General features: G+C 46.2%; 1 protein-coding gene across 6 annotated transcripts in view; it reads left to right on the top strand.

Annotated features, from left to right (window-relative positions):
- Positions 1–26,946, top strand: part of LOC144720582 (rho GTPase-activating protein 24-like) — a 96,922-nt gene that overhangs the window by 22,898 nt on the left and 47,078 nt on the right. For 3 of the 6 annotated variants that reach the window (XM_078597415.1, XM_078597416.1, XM_078597412.1), the window contains exons 2-3: positions 10,741–10,934; positions 13,187–13,274. In XM_078597415.1, coding sequence (XP_078453541.1) covers positions 10,758–10,934; positions 13,187–13,274 — 265 coding nt within the window. In that variant the 5' untranslated portion in view covers positions 10,741–10,757. Of the gene's footprint in view, positions 1–4,692; positions 5,560–6,843; positions 6,933–10,740; positions 10,935–13,186; positions 13,275–26,946 lie in introns of those variants that run through there. The other 3 variants (XM_078597411.1, XM_078597414.1, XM_078597413.1) reach the window with 3 other exon arrangements.

Below are 26,946 nucleotides of genomic sequence, written 5' to 3'. Positions count from 1 at the left end.
TAACGAAATGGCTGCACACACCTACATAGCCTGCGCAGATTAATCAGTACAAAACTGGCCCTTGATTAATTATTTTAAAAACCACTGCCTCAGCCAAGAAAGTCAGCTGAACGGGAAGATCTCAGGCACACCCAGTTGCAGCAGATTCTAATCTTTCCCTGTGCGTGGCAATATGTTCAGGAGCTAAATACCAATTTCAAGGTCTGCTGGCCACGCAAGGGGCTTCAGGAGAGAGTTTGTGTCGTGCTGCTATTCCTGCTCCGTTGAAGGAGCGCACATTAGAGTGGTTTACTGTGTGGTCCACAGTTTGGTGTACATGGGCAGCAGATATGACTTGGATAGCATTGAGCCGAGAAGTCCCACAGTATAGAAGTCCTGTTGAGCTGACCAATACGGTGTCATTGTAGGCATACGGCGCATGGCCAGTACCTTTTCGAGAATTGTCCATGAAACATTTGAGTATATTTTCATGCTTTTCAACTAAAGGTTAAATGATGCATCCATCAGCTCTGTCTGTAATAGCGGGGGGGGGAGGCGACTGTGTCACTCTTGTGAGGATGATTCGGTGTGAACTAACTTGTAGGACAAAATTGTGTTGCTTTTAAGGGCTAACCCTATTGAATATAGCCAAACTATCTTCTTAGGTTTTTTCGGTAAAGTCACGTAGAAAGTAAAATAAAATAACAACAAAAATCACGACGTTTCGGAGGCAACACAAGTCTCCGTCATCAGGTGGGACCGTCACAGCCAGATTATACAGCTAATCTGGCTGTGACGGTCCCACCTGATGACGGAGACTTGTGTTGCCTCCGAAACGTCGTGATTTTTATTTTTTTTTTATTTTACTTTCTACGTGACTTTACCGAAAAAACCTAAGAAGATGATTCCTTGCAGTCACGAAAGCTTCAAATCTAGAATTAATAGCCAAACTAATCCAAGGTTTTCCCCAATCTGGAGGCCCAAACTATCCTGAAAAGGTTTGTGCAAATACGCGTTTTTCCATGATAGCTACCGATCGTTTTTTAAATGGAGCTGATCAAATGCTTCCGATGACAAAGGCGTTACATAATCCATGCGCATTCATTCATGATTTTTTCCCGACTTGGTAAATACGGTATTACAGCTTCGTTTTTTGTTGTAGCACGTCAAGAGATGACTTTGAAATCAGCTCAATGTTAGGTCTGCGCTACAGTACTTTCATCGGCCACACGATGCACACCATTTTTGCCCTCCTATAGCACAGAAGCCCACTCAACAATGCTTCCGGCAGAACAGATTAAGTTTGACATCTTACAGAGAGAGGCACGAGCCAACTGTATCTTGCGAGAACACGTGATGACGGATGAGATAGATAGGCTGACGTAAGTGCGTACGGCTGTTGGGTCACACGGCGACTCACTCCATATAGACGGGGCAGATTCGTTGCAGATGTTTTGGTCGGGGATTCCAACAGCAGCCTTGTGCTCCCGCTCACACTTTTATCGCAATGGTAGAAAAAAGCACCCCCGTTCACGGCGCATTTGGCATCAGGGCTCAGCCAGTGCGCGTGTGTGTGTGTGCAAGTCGTGTGTGGCCAGACACTGATCTTAGCGTCCGTTTGGTTGTGTAAGTGCAAGTAGGTCTTTGGCTGCACCATTGTCTTCATTGACAGGCGGTGGAATTTGATGGAATGAGATGGCACGGATTTGCTCATGTTCTTCCCACCCGGTATATCCTGCCTCGTCTGAAAGTCGTCTCCCCAATACGGAACTCCCTTTCCCGAAGTCCGATCAAGCATTCTGTGTCTGGGAATAATGGCCACGCTGAGAGCGACAGTGGTTGCCGGTGAACTACTCGGGGAAGTTGCAGCCTTGCAATTGCTTTGCTTACAACCCCTGCTGGCGGAAGGACCGTCTTGTCACGAACCAAATCTGCTCGGCATCAGCGAAAGGCATTTCCGCCGGGTTACACGGACGTTATCATAAGACGTGCGCGTACACATACTGTACTTTACCCCACCACACACACGTAACCTGCCGACCGATCGACTAACCGTGGTTTACCCACTTTCACTGCTTGGTGGGTAGGCGGCGAGATGTAAGAAACTTGGCACATTGTTTCAAATGTCGTGCCGGGAGATCAAATCGAACCGGCAACCTCTGGGACTGCAAGTCCAGTGTGCTCACCATTAGGCCATGGCAGCGCACCCGATGAAGGTTCTATTCCATCGATGTTGCTTCCAAAGTTTTAATTGTGTTACTGTGATACCCAGATTTACGTCTCTCCCCTCCTTTCACGTCGTGTCCCAAATACCCACACAACTCAAGTCGCTGGCAGCATCGTCCGTCGCCTCTCCACCCACGACCGCCCTGCAAATCGCTTTGATTGACGTCGTTTCGATATACATTGTCGCAGCTTTCAGGAACGCATCCCCGACGTACGCCGGGGTACGACTGCATTCTGAATGGGGCAGTGAACGCCGTTGTTGCCCATTCTGAGCGTGACCGTGAGATTCTGCGCAATGCGACTCTTGACCCACTCGTGCTCTAAGCCGGAGAAAAACAAATGTTCATTCGCACCGCAAAAAAATAACGACGTCCCTTTCTCGCTCCACTGCTGGATGAAGGCCTCCCCACAACACATCGGTCGTGGGGGTTGTTTCGCCATACCCCACCACGCTGGTCAGTGTGGGTTGGTGAAGGTGGGCGTCGGGGTGGGGAGGGGAATCAGGACCGTTTCAGATATCGCTCGCCACCGATTGTAGCCATCGCTGAGAATCGAACACGGAAGACGGGCCGATAATGCGAGACTCATTGTGCTGTCGCGTTACATGATGTTCTGCTCATGTTCAATCGACCACCATTTGTTTTGGACGGACACAATTGGAGAGGCCCTTCGTACAGTTGTGTTTGTAAGCTTTGAAATTCTTGCCCTAACTTGTGCATAATATTATGATGCCGATCATTGCCATGCAGTTTCCTAATTGAGTTATTTCGCATGTTTTTTCTCTTTAATTTGACAAATGGTGCGTGCACACGATAGCCTGCTCTTCCGAATTGCGTCACTGCAGCTTTAACGCCTGCCGTCGCGTGAAACAGATGGTAGTACGCTAATTGTTTTTTTTACGTTTAACGCACCCGCAGTATTAATAGGGGCGGCCGCTGGGCCCGAACCGTGAGCCTCTCTGTAAAGGAGCGGTGAAGGCAGTGCCGCCGCTGCCGAGTTTCCACCGCTAGGCCGCGTCACCGCTCCGTGACTCGTGACACAACTCGGCAGGGAAATGTGGTCTCGCCATTTGCCACCTGCAGCGGTGTGGTTTGGGTACTTGCCAATAGTAACACCACCGAACTCGTGTTGCAAATATTTTAACCTAATAATGTTAACCTTATTCGTGAATAACAATGCATTCAAACGAATACCAATTCGTACGTGATAATTGGCAACTCGTAAATATTATGAATTTAATTGTTATGTTAATACGTTTGCAGTAGTTAAGAACATGCACAAATGTGACAATACTGTACATTAAATAAATTCAGAAGAATACGTTTAGACGTGTATTACTCGCGTAAAGCCCATTGACCCATACAGTTCCTTTTCAAGGATGGAGTCAGCTTTTTATTTTGACGGCAACCAAGTTCCTTGGTCATGTCGGTTTTTGCACAAAGCGCGAAGGCCGAGTGTTTTTCTGTACACAGTCTTGCGTGCGCTGCTTCGAAACCCGTCAAACACTGGATGCGATCGGTGAAGGAAACGGTCACGCCTCAGTGGGTCCCCCAAAAAAGGGCCAAGGCAACTAAGACGAACAGGAGCGCACCTTGTGAGCTTCTCCCGTGCTCACAAAATTGGACGCAGCTTCAATTTTCACCGCTCTTCTGAGATGTGGTGGCCACTACGCACGAAGCGCCGTGTGGGATTATTGAAGCGCCGATGGCAGATGGCGCAAAAAAAGATGGGTTCTGGCTTATGGCCCAGATTGACCTTAATCCTGTCGGCTTTTACACGCATGTCCACAAGCCCGTGTTGCGATGAAAATGTTTGTCCAGTCTCTGTGTTATTGCGGCAGCGTAATGCACTCTTACAATTTCCGCTGACATACACGCGGACGTTGTTCCTTAAGGCCGTGGATTTTCCCCACATTTCCTTATTTTGGGTGTTCTTCTTTTCCATAATAATTTAATAACTGTGAACTGCTAATTCTAGATTTGAAGCTTTCGTGACTGCAAGGATTCATATTCTTGGGTTTTTTCGGTAAAGTCACGTAGGTAAAAAATTAAAATTAATACAAATAAAATAAAATAAAAATAAAATAAAAATCCCGACGTTTCGGAGGCAACACAAGCTTCCGTCTTCAGGTGGAACCGTCACAGCACGCTTGCAGTATCAAGTAATTTTAATTTTTTTACCTACGTGACTTTACCGAAAAAACCCAAGAATGTGAACTGCTACTTGAGCAGACAATGTATTTGGGCAGTGAGACAATGGAGGATGTCACGTCGGAACCTTAACATATGTTGGGCAATCGCTTCGTATAATCATGAACTTGCATTTGCACGTGAGCAGAGTGCGTCACAAACACAAAAACACGTTTACATCCAAGCTGGGATGTTGATTGTGCCTTCTGTCTCGTGTATGTACGCAGCCATTAACCCACTCAATGAATAAGGCATTTCCCATCACGAGGTCATTTCCTTCCAAAGGACAGCCCAGTTTAACTATTGGGATGATTTTGGAATGTTCGTCTGAGGTTGGATAATCTGTAGATCTGCTGAATTACAAATTGTATTGATGAATTGAGGATAAACATAATAATCATAACGATCCAACATTCTTTTTTAACGAATGGGGTAATTTCAACACTAACATAATAGCTTCATTCCACAAGCAAAAAACCGTAGGTTGATTCGTTTATTTGTCCTTGGTGAAGCTTCGTGACAAAGCATACAATATGGACACAGAGCTGGATGCGTGCAGCATGCCCAAAAAATTAAGAAATGTAGTTGCAAGAAGAAAAAACAACACCCACCACCCCAGATGCATTAATTATCAGCCAAGCTGCACACACACGCAGCGTACAGTTCACTGTCTCAGCAGTTGCAGGGCCTGAACGGATGTTGATAAAAACTGCCGGAGAAGCCGCAAGCCACAGGCGCACGTTAGAGAATTGAGTATTTCACAGGCAAAACCTCCCCTCCCCTCGCCAGTCAACCTCATCACCCCTCACCAACATTACGACTCCACGATCACCCCCAACCCTCCTTCTCTTCCCTATCCAACAAAAGCCGCATCTTCCTTTCTTTCCAAAGCCAGCCTCTTGCCACCGGCCCCCTGTCGCCAGTGCGTATGGCTCTTCCCAGTGGTGCGACGCGTGTGTAGTCATCGGCCAAGACTCTCCTTGTGACTCGTGCTTTCTGCTTTAATTTTTATAATTACAAATCGTTCTGGCTTCGCAAAAGACAGATTTGACGTCCAGAACCGACCCGCTTGCTCCTCCATGCGGTCAGGGAGCGCTCGCCGTCGGCTTTGGGCTCGGCTCCCTGCATCCGATGAGAAGGATGTTTCAGGAGAAGCTGCAGTACTGTGAGTAGCCCGGTGCGGTGTGAAGTCGAGTGACTTGGCATTTGGTGAGAATTATTGACGATATATCTCAACGGTAGGGGAGGTGGGTGAAGCTTTGGCGGTTGTTGTTGTCCTGCCACGGGGGTTCGACTGGATGTGAGCGAGGGAGTGTGTGCGGGTGGCACAGCAGGGGGCACAGGTGGTGCATTCGGCCGGTCATCTCGGTCATCTCGGGCGGTCAACCCACCGGCGCCTGCTGGCTCTGTCCCGTGACCTCCTGCCAGCGGGCGTTTTGACACTTCACGTGGCATTGACGTGCACCTAGCCTGGCACAAGCACCGTGGGGATGTCACCGCCACTTTAGTGGCGAATGGCGGTTGTTGTTGTTGTTTTTGTGGGTGGCTTAGAAGAGGATCGGTTGTTTGTTTTCATCTTAACCTGCTTCTTTCGCAGTAGTATTTTCCTGGGTGACCGAGAATGAGAGATTTCCTCCCCTCCCCCCCCCCAAAAAAAGATGTATCCCAAAGTGTGATGGACATTGCGTACCGTAGCGTGTGTGTCTCGCTATTTCCATCACAATTGGCAGCGGTCCACAGATAGTGCGTGTGTGTGTGTATGTGTGTGTGTATGTGTGTATATGTGTGTATGTGTGTGTATGTGTGTGCATGTGTGTGTATGTGTGTATGTGTGTGTATGTGTGTGTATGTGTGTATGTATGTGTGTGTATGTGTGTATATGTGTGTATGTGTGTATGTGTGTGTATGTGTGTGTATGTGTGTATGTGTGTATGTGTGTGTATGTGTGTGTATGTGTGTATGTGTGCCATCCAAGTGGGGAGCGGTGGCGTAGCGGTTAGCGCTACGTTGCGCTACGAACCCGGCGACCCGAGTTCGATTCCCGCCCACGGCCATCAACACCGGTGACGATTATCTTCTACCGGTCCTGGGCCTCCCCTAGGTCGGCTCGGCCTCAAATGAGTACCTGGTGCGGTGTATCGTAAACATCGCCACGAGGGAGACAAAGGTGGCCGGGCGTGGTGCTGGCCACCCACCCCCTCGTGTACCGTTCCGGCCTTCATAGGTGCTCGCTAACAACACTTGCCCCTCCAGTCTGTTAAGGCTATACGGGGGATCTTTGTCTTTGTTGTACCATCCAGTGCTAAAGTCAATAGAGAGAGGATTGTCTGCAGGCGATGCGAAGTATAAATTTGCGCGTGTTTCGGCAGAGGAAGGAAAACCGCGGTACGACTGTATGAACACCCTGTGAGTTCTTCATGTTTTTGGTTAACCTTTATTTGGTGTGCAGCAGCAGCAGCAGTAGCATCAACATCATCATCACACCGCTTCGTGTGATTGCAGCGATTCAACGTGTTTCGCTCTGCTACAGGCTGCAAGGTGATTAAAAACGAGTTCACGGGCTTGTCAAGCGGTGGTTCTTGTGAAGGGCAACACGTTTGTTAATTAATTGGTTAATTCGTCAGAGCCGGTAAATGAATGCAACGCGTCAATGTACGGCGACGGATCGTTGTGCGCTTTTCACGAATCCTGAAATGTTAATTTGCCTCGAGAACAAAATAACTTTGCTTTTAAATGCAACAAAAAGGCCATTGAGTGTAATGCGTCACCTTAGATTGCTTGTTTGTGGAGGCTGTAACCGCATTAATAATTATTCATTTCAAATGCACGACTATTAACCTTTCACATTACCAACACGTGCGTAATTTTGAACGCATATTGGAAGGTAATCAAAAAGACCGCTTCATGAAATCGATTCCTATTATGAACGCCAATGATCGATAACTTTTCGCCATCCGCATGCCCTGTCGTTCATGGGAGCTGTTTGACCAAACTTCACATCGCTGGTCACCGTAGGTTGGTGAAAGCTCAGCACAACACCGGTCGATGTCGATCTCACTCGTGGTTGGGGGTCAAACTTAGATCATCAGATTCATAGAGAAGTTCTCTAATAACTGTGCCAACCCCCCCCCCCCCCCCATTATTAATTGGCTTTATTTAAAAATAAAACAAGTGTTTGAACCGCATCTGCACTATATATTATTGCAGTGATTGCAATGGCATTGATGTGCTTTACCAAATTGAACTTTGATCTTCTGGTGGTAATAATTAACAAGATACCGGGGATGACAGCTGACGGAATGTGAAGCGGATTTAATATTGCATTAAGCAGTCGCGGGCAGCATCGTCACGCATAAAGGACTGCCTGTTTCTTCTGCAATCCTTCCTGTAACTTTAAACGGAAGAGACATCAGAGCCTCGCCAGAGAAATGTGACGCGGCTCACAAGGCTAATATTGTTGGGTAGTATTTTCACAACGAGTCGGGCGTGCTCCGATTACAAGACACTGTCCTATTCTAAGAGGCTGTAAATTCCAAAGTTACTGGAGGTATGACGTATAATGAGATGAGACGTCATCGGTATTCATGGTAAATGCGTGAAGAGAACAACGCGCGGTAGAATGCACAGAGGGTCTTCGGCCGTTTGAGCCACATCACGTGTGCCTCACTTCACGTGTGTTAACCGTCTTGCCGTGCATAACGCACACTCGTGTGAGCTACCAATACACCGCAGTGCATCCTTGTTTTCGTCCAAATATAAACCTTAATTCGAAACCAAATGAAATATGTCTGTTAAGAGACACATTTGGTCTCACGAAATATGTCTTTTTTCCCCGGTCACTGGTCGACTGGAGTAATAGGCACTCGACTCGTAACCGCAAATTGCTCACTGAATGTTTTTGTTGTTGTTGCTGGGTCACTGATAGACTGGAATAGGAGGCACGTGAGTAGTGAGACACAGTCATTGCAATAGATGCAATGGCTGTGGTGTTCCAAGCACCACAAAAACGTGTCTGTGAGTCGCTGATCTAGACGGACGCAGGCAGAAATTAACCCTGGTCTGACCTATCTTGCGTACTGCCCTCTGAGTGTAGTTGTATTCATCTTCTTGGTTCTTTCGGTAAAGTCACGTAGAAGGGAAATAATAAAATAATAAAACATAATAAAATAATAAAATAATTCTCACGACGTTTCGGCCACAACGCAAGCAGCCGGCCTCAGGTGAAGAACAGGTCTGTCGGAAGCGCTACGTGACTTTACCGAAAGAACCAAGAAGATGAATCCCTGCAGTCACGAAAGCTTTAAATCGAAATGTAGTTGTATTATTATATGTTTCCGCCAGCGCTGGGGGGAAAAAAATTGGACAAACATTCCATAGCGTCTTGGGTCTCAATGAGGCTTTCCTGGGTAATGTAAAATGTATATTTTGGGAATTGTCATAAACAAATTCAAGTGGAACATTTTATAAAAGTTTTTTAATGCTATCTGGTTTAGAATTTTAGAGCGGTCCAACATTAATATTATCTTGTCCCTGAAATTTTCACTGCACTGCCAATACTTGTTTTTTTTTATTCTGGAAATAGTTTCTGAAATAATCTCTTGTTTGTGTTGAAAATTCTGAGCACTCGTATTCATTGCGACAGTTGACTGGGGCGACGGTATACGGAGCAGCAGCGTAATTATTTTTTGACATTTTTCATGTATAAACCATGCATGAGTCAAGCAAGACTAAACAGGCATTTAAAACGTCCTTTACTTCTCATTGGTTAGGATGATCTATGACTTACGATTATCGTTGAACCAGTCAAAATCTACGTTTTAAATTTGCTGGTGTGTGTGCAGGATGAAAATTCGTTATTCCATTAACTCACTTTTGCAACGCTGTAGTAGTTGAATTCCCATAAAGTAAATATGTGTGTTGTTTTTAAACCACAAAGACAAAGATCCTCCTTAAAGGCTTACCAGACTGTTGGGGCAAGTGCTGTTAGCGAGCACCTTTACACGCGAGGGGGTGGGTGGCCAGCACCACGCCCGGCCGCCTTTGTCTCCCTAGTGGCGATATTGAGACACCACACCAGGTACTCAGTTGAGGCGGAGTCGACCTAGGGGAGGCCCAGCACCGGTTCAGATAATCGTCACCGGTGTTGGCTGTGAGTGGGAATCGTACTTGGGTCACCGGGTTCGTAGCGCAGCGCGCTAACCCACACACACACGCAACCAATCACTGGTTTACATCCCTCATTTTGTCCCAGCTGTCAAATTAAGTATATTCAGTACATGTTATAAACTCACATTATTTCCCATAAATATTGTGTTATTGTTAAGATGGTTTCCGCGGTTGCGTTGTTTGTACAGCTCTCCGATGCGTTAGCGACTCGTATCGCATGTTGTCCAGCGCCATGTTCGACGTTTCACTCCACGTTCAGGAACAGGAAGTCTAGCGAAACGTCGGACATCATGCTGAACACGACGCTTGTACAACGTGAAAATGCAGCCGATGGCGATTTCAGACCTCTATACTTTTCACCCTACTTTTTTGGTCACCACGTGAGGATGGAAGCCTTCTTGTATGTGTGTATGTGTATGTTGAACTTCTTTTGCACAGTACGTAGCCAACCGTGCGCGAATCGGAGGTGCGGATGTGTTCTTCCCGATGCGTTGATTAGCATGTCCGTGCAGGACTTTGCCACTAGAGGTCACCTACTCACAAAAAAATGCTTTGCTCGAGACGAAAATCTTTGGCACGCAGAGCAGCTTGCCTTGAGGCCCCATGATGTGTTTAGCTCACAAGAACAACACTGCTGTGTGCATCCATCCATCAACACCAGCTGCAGTCAAAACAATTTATATGTTACAGGCTCACGCTGCCGTGCTCATCTCTGCACGGACGGTTGTGGACGTCGCTTTCTCAAAAAATCCCATTCCTGGGAAAAGTGTTCTCTTATTCATTGGCGTGGTGGTTGGGGGGGGGAGGGTGCTTATAGAACCGTCGTGACAACATTCGTCTATGGCGAGACGATGCATCAGTAATATAGGAGGAATTTATCCCGATTGTAAGTTTTTTCCCGGTTGTGTCGTACAGCTCTCTCCGCTGTCTGTTTCTGGATTGTTGCTGGCGCGTGTTGTTTGGCACGATGCCCACGTGTTCCTTCGGGTTCCTGATGGGGCTCCCGTGGTGGAACCCCGACAGAGCATGGGGGAGACCTCAAGAGGGCCTGGCGTTCACGTGCCGATCGTCAGGGCTAGTCGGTCAAAATCGCGTCGACAAATGCCGCTTGCTGCTCCGTTCCTGCTGACATTCGTGGGGTCTCTCTCTCTCTTGCGCGTGCGTGCGTGTGCGCGTGCAGTCAGGTCTCTGAGCCTGATGGGGGAGCAGACTGGGCTGATCAAGTTTAAGGGCCGGCTGAAGGACGGGGACGCCCTGCGATCGGGATGGCTCAAGAAGCAGGGCGGCTTCGTGAAGACATGGCACACGCGCTGGTTCGTGCTGCGCCGGGGACAGCTCTACTACTACAAGAACGACGAGGAGGCCAAGGAGCAGGTGAACTCACAAATAAATACTCGGTCGAGAAAAAAACTGGCGCGGGCGATGCACTGGTTTGTGTACATCCATGGGGACCTTTTGTGTCAGTATGAAAATGATGATGAAAAAATAAGAATAGTCTTCTTGGTTCTTTCGGCAAAGTCACGTAGAAGGGAAATAATAAAATAATAAAAATAAAACATACAAATGTTTTATGTTTATTATTTTATTATTTCCCTATACTAATAAAATAATAAAAATAAGCATAATAATGTTTTAGTTTTATTATTTTATTATTTCCCTTCTACGTGACTTTACCGAAAGAACCAAGAAGATGAATCCCTGCAGTCACGAAAGCTTTAAATCGAAAAATAAGAATAGGTTTCGATCCTTTCTGGCAATAAAAACAGGAGGTGTTAAGATGTTCAAAGACCAAAATAGAAACCTTTTGCAATGCATCGAGTCTGCATTAACCACGCGTGCTTGCGGCAAAACATGCTCTGTGTGTACTTTGAACTTCTTTCGCAACGCACGTAGCCAACCGCGCTGATCGGAGGCGCGGGGCAAGGACAACAAGCCAAACACGAAAAGCAGTTCCAAAGAAATGAGTTTTCAATCTAGTTGACTTCAAAGTGCATCGCTCCAGAGGCTTCCTAATGTCGGCAGGAAGAGACGTTCCAGACGGCCGCAGAAGCGCATCTGTGTGCGACACGCGATGTTGGCCAAGCAGTTGATTAATGGTCCTGGCACTCACCGATTCATTGTAAACAAGCTCCTCTCTCTCTCTCGCTCTTCGTTCGGTTGCTTCCGTATCACTCCGTTATCGCTGCTACCGTCGTTGTCGCTCGCGTGAATGGAACGTCTCGATACCACTGCCGCTTTCGGTGACTTGATTTACCTGGCCGGCCGTTTCTCTCATCCGCACCGCGTTCGGCCACCGAATTGTGGGACCCAGCATTTCTCTCCCCGCGTCTTTACTTGTGTAGTGGGTTCGAATTAGGTGCACACACACACACAGCTTGGAGGCAACACTATTTATTAAACTCCCTCCACTTTTCTCTTAGTTCCAAGTTCTTCTAACCCTGCTCCAGTGAAGAAACGTGTTGATTATTAAACTCGGAACCCTCGTTAGCGTTCTTTGGGTGATTTTCATTCTAGGGCCTGCTATATTCTGTAACATTTGTTGAGAAACTTTGATATTTCGATTTAAAGCTTTCGTGACTGCAGGGATTCATCTTCTTGGTTCTTTCGGTAAAGTCACGTAGAAGGGAAATAATAAAATAATAAAAATGAACATAATAAAAGACGCTGTCTCCCCAACAGACCTGGTCTTCACCTGAGGACGGCTGCTTGCGTTGTGGCCGAAACGTCGTGAGAATTATTTTATTATGTTTTATTTTTATTATTTTATTATTTCCCTTCTACGTGACTTTACCGAAAGAACCAAGAAGATGAAACTTTGATATCATTGTGGGGTATTGCTGAATAGATTACATTCTGTGTTCAGGCAGAGCTTCGTGGGTGTACAGAAGGATCCAATAATCTTTGGGTGGGGGGAGGGTTCTGCTGTGTTTTGTGCAATGTACTTATGAACCTGAGTTTGATTCTCGGTCACAATTACCACAATTGGCGAGCGCTAACCGAACTGGTCCTAGCCCCCCAACTCTCCTCGAATCCACACTGACCAGCATGGTGGTGAAGTTTGATAAAAACAAAAGTCACTATTATAACACTGGTCAACACACTTTTTCTGGCATAAGGTATTCCAACGGTTTTAAGGTAATTTTGGGGTGCTGATTCCAAATCTGGCATCAGTTTTGTCCATGACATCAGGTTTTTGAGATATCAAATATTGCATTTTCAATAAAAACTGCAGAAGAAAAATATTAAATAAATGTGGATATCTACATAAAATGATATTATAAACACACTATCCTAAAAATACAGCACCATATTTTAACACTAAAGCAGTCACTGACTCGCAACAACTTGCAATCATAAGTGACAGAGTTAATTTCGGGTAAAATCAATGAAATGGGGTATGCCGATAGCATAAAAATGAGATGTGATAGAGCAAATCTGAGATCAGATTTGGAATCAGCACCCTGAAATTAGTTTAAAACAGCTGCAAAGTCCAGGCCAGAAAAAAATGTTTTTTTGTTGTTGTGTTATAATTGAGAGTTATTATGTTTGCAACACTGTGCTCCGGAATGATGTCGAGCGCAACTTGTGTTAAATGTGTCTTTCTCTTGTGTGTCTCGGTCATCTAGGGAGCTATCCCACTGCTTGGGAACAGAGTGAATCCCCTTGTGACCGGTTCTGAAGAGCAGGGAAAGCACCTGTTTGAGATCCTCCCAGGCAAGAGCAACGCTCCCCCACATCCTCACACAATCAGAGGCGGGGCGGGGGGGGGGAGTTGCACAGGCTGACTAACGGTTCATTCATAATACAACAACACAAACTAACAACACAAAGTAACAACACAAAGTAACAACACAAACCAACAACACAAACCGACAACACAAACCAACAACACAAACCAACAACACAAACCAACAACACAAACCAACAACACAAACCAACAACACAAACCAAAAACACAAACCAACAACACAAACCAACAACATAAACCAACAACACAAACCAACAACATAAACCAACAACACAAACTAATGACACAAACACAAAATGTTCGTCAATAGCACTGCCTTCAAAAAAAAATACAACAGGTACCGTTTTTGAGCAATGGCCCTTCTGTGTAGAACATAAAGATGTATTCACGTAAATACACAAACAGCGCTTCTTCAAATAAGTGCCGTTTAAAGAAGAGCCAATGCCCAGAACATCGGCCGTTATATATTATACGTATAACCTGTTACACATTTGCCCTTCGAAGGCAGTGATTGTTGACGAATGTGTCACGGTTTTTATGTTATTCGTGGCTTACACCATTGCCAATGGCAGTATTACCTCACAACAGGGTTCATTATCAAGGTATATTACGAGTATTAAGGACACGGACCTTGTGCAATGCGCGGCAATTTAACGATGCACATTGTTTGCCCAGGAAAAAAAATAACTCCATTGAGTCTCAAGGCTATATTTCAGGTGGGTCCTGCAACGTTGGGATGTTTGGCACTTGGGATAAAACCCATCGCATCCGGTGCCACTATGTACTGCCATGTGTTGCTCACACCTCGCAGCACAAAAAACTACAACACCCGGCAAGCCATTCCTGGTCACCCATTCAAGTTATAACCAGGCTCAAACCCGCTTAGCTCTCAATGATATGATGAGAATAATTGATTTGAGGGGAGGGGAGGGGAGGGAGGAAACGAAACTCTACAGATGTTCAAACTCATGAATGTCTCCGTATTTTATTCTGTACAGTGCTCGGCATTAGGGAATGTTCTGCAGACTGCTTCTTTAGGCCAAGCTAATGTTTAGAGTCTCATTTAGAAGAAAAAAAGCTTCCATTGTGTATTCCAGTGTTTGACTTAACATTTTGAATAGATCGTTTCCTGCTGCTGTATTTTACAGCTGTTTACCATTGCACACAGTGGTTGTTATTTTTTTAAAGAATCACATTTGGCCTTTGATGCATGCATAATGGCAGCTGTTATTTATACATTTCGGTCCTCAGCCTTGTTTGTACAGAATTCACGGCTGAACCGAGGGGAATGCGTTGAGCAGTGGGTTCTCACGCTGCGCTACGAACCCGGCAAACCCGAGATCGACTCCCGGCCACGGGATAACATCAGTGGCGAGTCATACGTGAATCCATTCCTGTCTCATCTGCCCCCCCCCCACCCCCCCACCGTTCCTTTGTCAACAAAACCGAACTGTTCAGTGTGGTGAAGTATGCTCAAACAAACCCCAAAGACTGATGAGGTATGCAGAGGATTTTGTCCAGAAGTGGATTTACAAATATCTGTAAATAATTAATGATTGATCAATCTTAAGTGATTATCACTGTGGAACATCGGAGGTGTTAATGTTACATTGATGCCCCGACTAATATTGATCCTGAAGCACACGTCACGTGCATCGAATTGCTCTTGTGAGTCTCGATATTTGTTTAAAGTTCTGCATCCAGTCTTAACGGGCTCATGTGAACCTCTCTTTTTGCCCACAGAAGCCGCTAAATTCACCGCTCTGTTATAAAAAAAAAATAATTATTGGATCAAATCTCGATCCTGAATTTCGGGATTTCATCGAATCGCGAGGCATCTGTCGACACACCTCGTAGCGGTGTGTCACACGTCTGTCATTCAGGGAACTGCGTGACACACAAAGCGCAGGGAGATATTCTGCCTCCGCGGTTGTTTTAGTTTTTGTTTCGTGACCGGCTGGTGCAGACTGTGACTTGGTTATCCCCCTCGTTACTTCGCGTGTTTTCTTCGGGACATTTCAGTCAGAAGACACAATGTGTCCTCGAACAGGTTGGTGAAACGTCCTTCGCAGAATCCTCCTGAAGGAGGAGAGGCATGGGATTCAGTGAGGCCTGTCTGGAGTAAACAAACAATAAATCAACAAAGCGATTTCAGTTCACCGTTCTCTCAGCTGTGACCACCAGCCGTTGGAGTCGCCGCATCAGAGAGCACACAAACACATGCACACACGCACACGCACGTAAACTGAACCCACACAGTCATATACACACAGATACTCACACACACATACACAAATGCACACTGAACACACGTGCATGCATGCACACACCACTCATGTACAGATACAAATACATATCCCCGTGTAGCCTACATAGGCGGTTGAGACAAGTGCTGTTAGCGAGCACCTATGAAGGCCGACACGGCACACGAGGGGGTGGGTGGCCAGCACAACGCCCGGCCCTCTTTGTATCCCCAGTGGTGATGTTTACGCACCACACCAGGTACTCAGTTGAGGCTGAGTCGACCTAGGGGAAGCCCATGACTGGTTCAGATGATCGTCCCTGGTGTTGGCCATGAGCGAGAATCGAACTCGGGTCGTCGGGTTCATAGCGCAGCGCGCTAACCGCTACACCACCGCTCTCCGCATAACTACACTCACACACGCACACGTGTGTAGCAAACAGACGCAAAGCTGCGTCTGTCTGGCACAGCTGGGATCAAGAAACACGCTTATACTATGAGATCTCTTTTACCAGTGGCAAAATATAATGGTAGGTTTTTACCCTTTTAACTGGTACAAAACTGACACCTTTATTCAAGGCATCATGTTTGCAATGACCACAACACAAGTAGTCAATAAAGCAAACAAAAAGAAGCAACTCTGATAAGGATAATAATATGCACTGTCCTTGAAGTTGATTGGCCCACACCCGAGACGGCTTTCTTTAGAGCCTAGTCCCCATTGGTGTAGGGCCAGATGACACCAGAAGGCGTACAACTCAAAAACAGTGCAATATCAGAGTATTGAGAGTTCGGGGTAAACATTTACACTATGAGATCTCTTTTACCAGTGGCAAAATATAATGGTAGGTTTTTACCCTTTTAACTGGTACAAAACTGACACCTTTATTCAAGGCATCATGTTTGCAATGACCACAACACAAGTAGTCAATAAAGCAAACAAAAAGAAGCAACTCTGATAAGGATAATAATATGCACTGTCCTTGAAGTTGATTGGCCCACACCCGAGACGGCTTTCTTTAGAGCCTAGTCCCCATTGGTGTAGGGCCAGATGACACCAGAAGGCGTACAACTCAAAAACAGTGCAATATCAGAGTATTGAGAGTTCGGGGTAAACATTTACACTATGAGATCTCTTTTACCAGTGGCAAAATATAATGGTAGGTTTTTACCCTTTTAACTGGTACAAAACTGAATAAAGGTGTCAGTTTTGTACCAGTTAAAAGGGTAAAAACCTACCATTATATTTTGCCACTGGTAAAAGAGATCTCATAGTGTAAATGTTTACCCCGAACTCTCAATACTCTGATATTGCACTGTTTTTGAGTTGTACGCCTTCTGGTGTCATCTGGCCCTACACCAATGGGGACTAGGCTCTAAAGAAAGCCGTCTCGGGTGTGGGCCAATCAACTTCAAGGACAGTGCATATTATTATCCTTATCAGAGTTGCTTCTTTTTGTTTGCTTTATTGACTACTTGTGTTGTGGTCATTGCAAACATGATGCCTTGAATAAAGGTGTCAGTTTTGTACCAGTTAAAAGGGTAAAAACCTACCATTATATTTTGCCACTGGTAAAAGAGATCTCATAGTGTAAATGTTTACCCCGAACTCTCAATACTCTGATATTGCACTGTTTTTGAGTTGTACGCCTTCTGGTGTCATCTGGCCCTACACCAATGGGGACTAGGCTCTAAAGAAAGCCGTCTCGGGTGTGGGCCAATCAACTTCAAGGACAGTGCATATTATTATCCTTATCAGAGTTGCTTCTTTTTGTTTGCTTTATTGACTACTTGTGTTGTGGTCATTGCAAACATGATGCCTTGAATAAAGGTGTCAGTTTTGTACCAGTTAAAAGGGTAAAAACCTACCATTATAAACACGCTTATAACATAGTTTTTTTTCGGTTAGATCGCGCAAATATAAATGTGTCGTTAAACCCGCCACCACCCGACACAGCCAATTATGAAGGTTGTATCACGTGCACAGAACGTGGCAATTTCATTGCTGGCACAGCACGAGGCGGTGTGTGCTGACGAGCAAATCCAAGCGCCCCAAGTGTTGAGGGGGGCAAGCCGGGCTCCCGTCCGTGACCGTGCCTGAGCGACGGGCGCGATTGATCCGCGCGCAATTGCATTGAACTCTGATTAACGAGCCCTCCCTCCTCCTCCTCGTGCGCCGTAACGAAGAAAGTGATTGCAGGTCCCCGTTTGTCTCGCCGCGCGTCCGCCGACACGGGGGGTGGGAGAGTGGTGCATGGTGCGTGGTGGTGGTGGTGGTGCACTGGGAGAGAGAGAGAAGGGTGGGGAGGGGGGGTGAAGAAGACTGCAAGACGCTGGGGGGCACCGCCGGTTCAGGTGCGACGCAGCCTCTTGCGTGGTGATGCCGGAGTGGTGCTGGTGGTGGGAGTGTGGAAGTGGATATTGTTGCCAGGGTTGGAGAAAACTATTTTTGAGCGCCTTGAAAATGTTTGGTTTTTAATTGGAACAGAGTTGTCCCCTCTCTCTCCCTCCCTGGGTGGGTGGGGTGGGGGGGATTTTTTTGCACGTCAGTATCCGTGAATGAGAGCGGGTCGTTGTCGTCGACCGGTGAAGAACAAATTGACCCAGATGCTCGCCAGGATCTGTTTGATCTGGGAGGCCCCACACTACCGCGGGGAAGGAGAGGGTCCCTGCACATGTGCAAATATGAAGAAGCCTTAAAAGTTGCAGCCAAGTGAGAGCTTCCCCCCCCCCCGGTCTCTGCCTTCGATTTGGGTGACGGGAGAGGGCCCAAGAAACGTCTCACAGCGCGGGGACTCCTTATCCGGCCTCCACCGTCACGAACGTTTCCCGGCTTGGTGCGCAGGGTTTTGTTTTTTTGTTCAACGTAGGTCGCAACGAGTGAAGCTGCTTTGGGATAAACCATCAAATAAAAAAACAACCAACCCTAAGAAATAGCACAAACAAGCAGAGAGAGAGAGAGAGAGAAAAAAAAATCAGATTCAAACGAGAAAGAGAGTCTGCCGTTAGCAAGGCGCAGTTTCTTAGACATCGAACGGGGCGACGGGGGAGCGACCGCGAGAGAATTCGGAGAAATTGCCGGCGCTGTGATTCATGCTCTGCCCGCCCGCCCGCTCGCCCGCCCGCTTTGAGATCAAACCCCGGATTCTCCCATGGACGAGATGGGCGTTGGATGCTTCAAGGCACATTTTGTGGAGCCGAAGAAGCTGGCAGGTAATGCGAGTACCCTGCGCGCCTCGGCTTCCCCTCTCTCCCCTCCCCCTCCTCTCTCTTTCAACGGTGGCAGAGGAACGTTTCAGTAGCCGGTGGCCACGTGGCTTTTCGAATCAAGGCCAGTGCGGTTATTACGACGAGAATCCTTCCGGGCGTCGAGAGCGGCCCCTTGCCAAAGCTCTGTGATATGCGTGTAGAGTGAGCGAGTGATGGAGCGAGTGGTGAGCATGCCAAGCTATGTAGAGTGAGCGAGTGATGGAGCGAGTGGTGAGCATGCCAAGCTATGTAGAGTGAGCGAGTGATGGAGCGAGTGGTGAGCATGCCAAGCTATGTAGAGTGAGCGAGTGATGGAGCGAGTGGTGAGCATGCCAAGCTATGTAGAGTGAGCGAGTGATGGAGCGAGTGGTGAGCATGCCAAGCTATGTAGAGTGAGCGAGTGATGGAGCGAGTGGTGAGCATGCCAAGCTATGTAGAGTGAGCGAGTGATGGAGCGAGTGGTGAGCATGCCAAGCTATGTAGAGTGAGCGAGTGATGGAGCGAGTGGTGAGCATGCCAAGCCAGGGCAAGATTGTGTCGCGCGATTGCCTTGCGGGCTGACGTTCCACGTATTGGTGCAGTTATTATTTCCACCTGTTATGCAACGGTAATGATATTCCGTTGTTTGTTTGAATGAACAGGTTAGATGATTAGGCGTGGAGTGGCGGTGCAGTAGTTCACGCGACGCTGCTGTGATCCTGGCGCATCCAGAGTTCAGTTCTTGGAGTGCCGAGTGATTTCGAAACCAAGTCTTGGGCCTTTCCCCCCCATGCACCAACCGACGCTGACCAGCGTGGTGAAGTATGGCCAAACAACCCACGGGGAAGCACTCAGCTAGCAGTTAATTGACAAAGGGTTGTGATTTGCTATCGGTAGAGACGTTGAAGGTCAAATATACGTGTGATTTTTTTTGTTGGTATTGGTCAATATTAATCCATATCGCTAACGGTGGCACTCCTGTTGATAAATATTGATGCGAAAGCGATGTGATGCGTCGCAGGCTCCTTTCGCCGTGGCCCCTTCCGTGTCTCCCACCCCGAGTTGTTTTGAGAGTTAAATCCTCACGGGACATTGCCGACTCAACGTTCGTGCTTCAAGTGTGACCCATTGATTTGGTCACTTGTGAGTCACACATTTTAGAAATATCTTTGCCGGGCCACGCAATGGGTGGCGGCACACGCCCACGGAGTCATCCAGCGCTGTGGGTTATGCAGATTTCGTGAAACTCAACACCGTGGATTCTGCAAGAGTACGGAGAGTGGGTTCGCGAGCTTATGTGTGCGAACAATTGATCATTCTCTGTGTCATTCCCCTTTCGTCTCAGTTCTCAAAACACTTCTTTATAAATGAAAAAAAAATATGAAATTGACCGCACGCACGAAGGGCCCTTCTGAAAAAGAGAGGCTGTCTAGGCTCGGGGAGACTCAACGAGGAGAGATAAATGACATTATTCTTTTCGATTTAAAGCTTTCGTGACTGCAGGGATTCATCTTCTTGGTTCTTTCGGTAAAGTCATGTAGAATGGAAATAATAAAATAATAAAAATAAAGCATCATAAAATAATTATTTTGCACGTAATAATAAAATACTTATTTTATTATTACGTGCAAGGTAAAATAAAAATAAAACATAATAAAATAATTATTTATTATTTCCATTCTACGTGACTTTACCGAAAGAGCCAAGAAGACATTAGTCTTATTTATTTATTATCACAGCCGGGGGTGCTGCTCTTCGGAGACAGTCAACAGTGCCGTGTGTTCATGCTCGGCCGCTGCTGTCAGTAGAATCGTTCGTGCGACCGGCTGCGTTCGTAGCGGTGCCGTGTGGCGAGCGTCGTCGTCCGTCATGATCGGTGACACTATTTGTTCAGTTGGTGCCACCGTGTGGAACTTGCGACTTTTGTGGTCTCGTGTGACACACGGACGGCATCAGGCGCCGCTCGTTCGCAGCGTCTGTGGGAGCGATTTGGGGGAAAACAATGCATCAATGCTTAAATCGTGCCCAATACATCTCAGGCTCCACCCGTCGTGGATGTAGCTATTGTGCAGGTCCTGCGTAGGGTACCACGGGGTTTTGTTATGGTAATTGCTGTCAAGTTGATTGAACAGGTGGCGTGTAAAAGGGTGGACGAGAATTATTTATCCGTGCAAGGTATAATATTGTGCAGTCGGCCCATGTCTGAAGACGGTAAGCTGCAATTTGCTCCTCGTTGAACGGAATGTTTGTCTTTGGGAATTTTTGTGTGTCATGTCATAACAAGAAATATGTATACTCACAGTGTGTAAGCAGCCTCCTTGTTGTTTCCCACAATGAACATTCTTGCCGTTGTTTTGCACAGCGTCTGGAGATGCAGTTTCATTTAGACGCTACACAAATCCACATTTGAATGTGCTATCTTGTCAGAACACACACGGAGACTTTGAGTCGCTTTGAAAGTTTAATGGAGGTGCTTTCGTGAAATATATCGACAGTGCTCTGTGAAGTACTCTTTTCATGGCCACTCTTGTATTAACGGGCATTAAGACCATTCGCCTTTACAGAATGTGATCCACGTAGGTATGCTATTTGTGAGGGGTGTGATGAGTTTCCCTATCAACCATTCGATTCCAGACCCTTTTCTTCACATCGCGGTGAATGTAGCGGCCTCGAGTGGCTGAAAGGGTCACGTGAATCCATTGCATATAATACAAATGAATTGAAATACATTGATTGTCACACACGTGCAATTTGATGCATGTAACATGAGCTTAATAACCGATATTCATCGATGAATCAATTAATTGTTACTCGGCTACTATTTCTTAATAATTTTCACGATTTATTCTGTCGTCAAATTACGTCCTAAATTGTTCCCGCTTAGGAATTGCCATTATGTAAGCGTTTGTTCACATGGATTGATTAACTTTTGAGTAATCGAATGTTACGTAAAGTAATTTACATGATACAGGACTATTTCATCCCTTATCATATGAGCAGAAACCAAAGGAGATTGATTAATATTGCGCAACGGACATTAACACGAGTTAATGCTGTGTGCAAGACATAGCATCGGTAATTAAGCCGGCAAACTATGCATGTGCGAGTGCATGGGAGCTTTAATAAATCCGAGTGGTATTGAATACAAAAAAATTGCACTATGCCTGAGGTCCCTCTCAACATAGACGTCTTCTAATGGGCTCTTGCCCGGCTGAATCCACGGATACATCTGATGAATCTCCTCCACAAGTTGTATGGCTCGAGTCAATTCATCGATGGTACTGCTCGGCCGATCGATCGTGGTCAACCTCCGGCTGAGATGCGGTCATCACAATTCCTCCTGCCCGCCCCCCACTTCCGCGCGCGCCTCCCACGGCCCCCTTTCCAACCATCCTTGTCCTGTCTGGCACTGCCGTTGCAGGCGTCGGCCTGGCTCCAGCCGTTGGCTGGGACGCTCTCGTTTTGGGAAGAAATATGAATCTTAACAAAAAAAAAAATGCGCAGCCAGACAAAGATATCTCTGTGGCTCTCTCCTTTTTGAGTAAACAACTTCGTCCCCCCTCGCCCCCCGTCGTATCATAAGGCTGCCATTGTCTTCTTGTCAGCTGTTACATTCTGCATGAGAGAGGCAGGAATAATGAGCAGCGAAGAGGAGAGACGGACACGAAACGCAGGGGAAATGTAGAAAGATACCTAGCTTGGTGTTTCTTCACTACTCTGCATTACCATTCCTCATAATATCATTAAATGTAATTACTCTATGAATTAGGGCTGGTTCGAACTGTTGCTCTTCGTTGGCCCTACGAAATCATCATCATCTTCGTAATATCAGATGTAATTGTTTTAAGTAGATCTTAGCATACCAGCCACTTTCATATTAAGCTGACGAAGTCCGACATTTTGATGACCTTTTTTGTGTGTTCTTAAATCGCCCTTTCACGCATCCTGTTTGCGCCGGGGAAAAATACAAAACAGTACGCGTGACAGTCAGCAGTGACGACGGTTCTCCAATCAAGTGTTCTTCCCTTCTGTTGGCACGAGCGGCAATTTTAGGGGGAAGCATTAAACGAGGATTTACAAGAACGATCCCTAAAGCTGCGGCCATAAACGTCGTGTCGTCTGCACGACAGCTACTTGGCAAACGCCTTGTTCGAGGCCTCTCCGCACAGACGGGGACTATCTTCAGGCAGTCAGCTGCCAACACAGGCGAGCGGATTAATCTCGGTCATCCTAAAAATTCGACTGGGTCTCCATGAAATGTCAATTCAGCCAGGCATTTAAAAAACGAAGGAGCTTTGGACAAACATCGCTTTGGATTTTTTGCGAAAAGCGTTTAAAATATATATATATATAATTTGGTACTGGGGTAAAGTTGTGGGTACTCCCAGCTCAATCAAGACGCCTTTGCATGTGTGGGAAAGTTGTGCAGTGTCTCTGAAGGTTTCTCTCCTGATGGTCGGTGTATTCCAATAAACTTTGGGTGGTTCTTTTGCAAAAAAAACAATTTGCTGAGATGCCGATTTGGTTCGAGATTTTATGTACTCCTTTGTTTATTTAAGCGATTCGACGGCCGACACAGACGTAATTTATGTGAGGCGACTGATCCACTCATATTTGCCTCCATTACTAGCCAGCAACTGCTTTTCCACCTCTGCGGTCAATTATACGGGTACCAATTAGCGGGAATACAATAGTAAGTGTGTAATGAGAGAGAGACTCGCCCCTGCCATAGAAATGTAGAATTTCCACCGCTTGCTTCAGGGCTTTAAGAATGGAACAGGTGCTGCAGTACGCTCATTGAAACCGGGGAAAAAGGGCTTGAACTTCTCTTCGCCATAAGCTATTGTGCAGCCCGTACCTCGATCGGCCATTCCCTGCCCATTCCCATTGAGCCCGGCTGAGTTCCAACAGAGGCCGGAGTACATCGGAGGTCACCGGGATCGTTGGGCGACAACACAGGGCACGGGCTCCCGGGTACCCCCCCCACCACCACCACCACCGACCCATCTAATTCCAGGAGGGGCACGCGGACGTCCATGCCAATTACATAAGGGGCGGGCGTGCGGGGGGGGTCAGTATAGAATGCGATGAAAGGCGAGCAAGCAGAGCAACCACGCCGTCTATCAGCGGGGCACGAGCCGGCTTGGAGGACCTGGGGGGGGGCGCGGTCTGCTGCGTGATTCACTGCGGAGCCCCCCACCTTCGCCCCTCCCCCCCTTATGAATACCGCGCCTGATAGCACGCGTCTGCGTGGCCACAATTTACCGCTTCATTTATTAAGTGGCAGCAGCGGTTGGCGGATTAATGGAAACGGACAAATGGCTTTCAATTTGCTAATGAATCGACCGTTTGCTCCCCGCCGCCTCCTCCTCCTCGTCCTCTTCCTCCACGTCGTCTTCTTCTTCTTCGAGGATGTTGTTTGCGAGCGCATCCATCCACAGACGCGCTGTTTATTCGATAAAGTCAACCAGCCCTTCGTGACGGCCTCCGCTCGCTCACGTTGCCACGCCGAGCGATGTCCGTCAAAGGCCCCCGGCGTCTGACGCGGCAGCCAACGGGAGTTGCCAAAGAAAGACGCCGTGCGGGTGTTAGCGCTGAGATGTGATTGTGTTACTGTCCTGCACGCGTGGAGTGCTCTCGAGTTCCCGGTGCATTGATCGTTTGCGGATTTTCCTACCCTCCGCTTATGTAGCCCAAGTATAGCCCCGTCACTTAAGAGGCTGTGTGATAGTATTGGTTATCACAGGGGCCTGGAAAACAATACAATGCTTCTGCATCGTAAAGCTGGCGATTCGCATCGATGTGTGTCTTGGTACACTTGGAGTTAGATTTTTGAAGGGAGCATCCAGATCATGTTCATGCGTGATATAGTGTAATTTATATCATCATTATTCATACATCGTTATCAGCATCATCCAAATGATCATTATCATCATCATTCACAAATCAACATTATCATCATCATCTGTAATGGAGTATTTAATCATCCATCAATTATGATAATCATTCATAAATCACCATTCATAAATCTTCCATACAACATGATTGTGATGATTCCATGATTCATACACAGCAATGCAATGAATCATCCTTGACAAATCTTCAACATGATCGTAGATAATTTCCACAATTTTTCATCTTTTTTCATCATCATCATCATCACCTAACTTGAACACTTTATATGTATGGCGCCTGTAACAGTACTGTACTGTATTGGCTGTCACAAAAGCCTGACAATTCCTTGCGTTCGCCAGAATTGGTTGACATTAGACCATGTGCGGGGCCTTTAAATGTACAACGTGCGGAAATTGAATGACTTCCTATGGCACGCAATAGAAACTGTGCACTCCCGGGAGCTTTCTCGCACACTACATCTTCTTTGAACTCAGATTTCGCCGCGAAAGCTGCAAAGGGGGTTTTTTATTTATTTCTTCAACATTTTTTAATCAATACTGCTGTCTGATGAAGATAGCCGGTGTCAGCATTGTGGAGAGGAGAGAGAGAGCCACAGTGTCCGGTACCATCCCATGCCCTAAGAAGCTGCATAATTTGATATTATCGATGTCGCTTTATTATCGGACATGGCTCCGGGAGGGTTTTAAATCTGTGTTTTAATCTTCAAGGGTGGCGTATTTCATAAAAATAGACTCGGCAACTTTCGCAGTGCACGCACGGTTATTTATTTAAAGAATGATATTAATTAAATAATGTGTGTAACCGCATAAAAACGACTATTGATCAGCATTAGCATAGGATGTGAATTATGGGAATCAATGAGAGCCGAAAGGAGAAGCATTCGCATATACTGCTGGCGGAGTGCGATAGCAAGGCTGGCCGGTCGCTGTGATAATTAGTATTTTGCTAACATATGCATGCTTTAATTAGCACACTCGTGCAGCAGAATTTAGGGAAGTGTACTTTTGGTTTAAAGAGGAAATGTCTACTAAAAATGTATATCCATGTAGATTTGTTCTCTAACCGTAATGAATATATATAAATATATTATTAAAATGATAGGACAAATAATAGGTTATGGGACCTCCTTTGCCAGTACCAAAATATACTAATAGGGTGTTTCCCCTTTTTTCTGGCAACAAAACTGACACCTTTTGCAAGGAATCATGCTTACATTAACCACAATACTTGCAGTCAAATGCAAACAAAAAACAATCCTCTGATAATTTATGCATTCTCCTTGAAACTGATTGGTCCACACTAGAGACAGCTTTCTTTAGAGCCTAGTCTCATACGGTGTTCGACCAGATGACGCCAAAAGGCGCACAGCTCAAGACAACGCATTATAAGAGCATATAATATTTGGAAGGATGTGTACATTTGCAAGTATTGTGGTTAATGTAAACATGATTCCTTGCAAAAGGTGTCAGTTTTGTTGCCAGATAAAATATAATTTAAAACTCCTGAAAACTTTAAAACATTACAATACAAGATCAATATGATCATTTACATGCAGTGTAGCACTGTCCATACGCACAAAGTATCTATATGATGCACAGTAGGTTGCATCATATAAGTTGCAGAGAATCATGAATCATCTTTAACCGGTTGGGCAAGATTGGTCAACTCTGACTGACAGTTTTGTCAGGCCAGGTCAGGCCTCAGGTCAGTGGTCGTCCCAGTAAAGTCATGTGGTGCATAACCAGCTTAAGCTGAGCTATCTTATCTCTCCCCCTCCTGTATGTAAGCCCAGCAAGGCATCTGAAGCGATGTTTACTTTCATCCGTTCTCAGCGGAGGAGAATGGAGAGGGGATTTATGCCAGAGCTGAAGGGATGTGCTTTTTTTAGCCTAATCTATCTAAGCCATGCATTACCACACACGCCGATGCATACCCTGGGGAACACACATTTAGCAACTCAGACCCGAAGACCTGTGTGTGTGTATTTACGGGGGTCTAACTTTGGGTAAGTATTTTTTTTTATTAATTGCATTATTTTTAAGCAATCAAGCCCTCGTGTCACAACCGTGCGGGAACCATTTTTAAATACCCGGCATCGTTTTCTTCTTAGAAGAACCATTGCCAAAGGAAGGCTTCTGGAAATCATGAGTAGTTGTTTTTTTTTTACTACCCAATTAGAAAACAAAAGGGCTCATCTTGTTATTTTGATTGCCAACCCCCTGGTCTTGCTGATGCAATTGCTAACACGTGCG

This window comes from Lampetra planeri, chromosome 9, assembly GCF_965212315.1.
Source record: "Lampetra planeri chromosome 9, kcLamPlan1.2.h2, whole genome shotgun sequence".
Classification (NCBI taxonomy): domain Eukaryota; kingdom Metazoa; phylum Chordata; class Hyperoartia; order Petromyzontiformes; family Petromyzontidae; genus Lampetra; species Lampetra planeri.
Note: the sequence above shows the minus strand (reverse complement) of the source record. Positions and strands in the feature narration are given on the sequence as shown.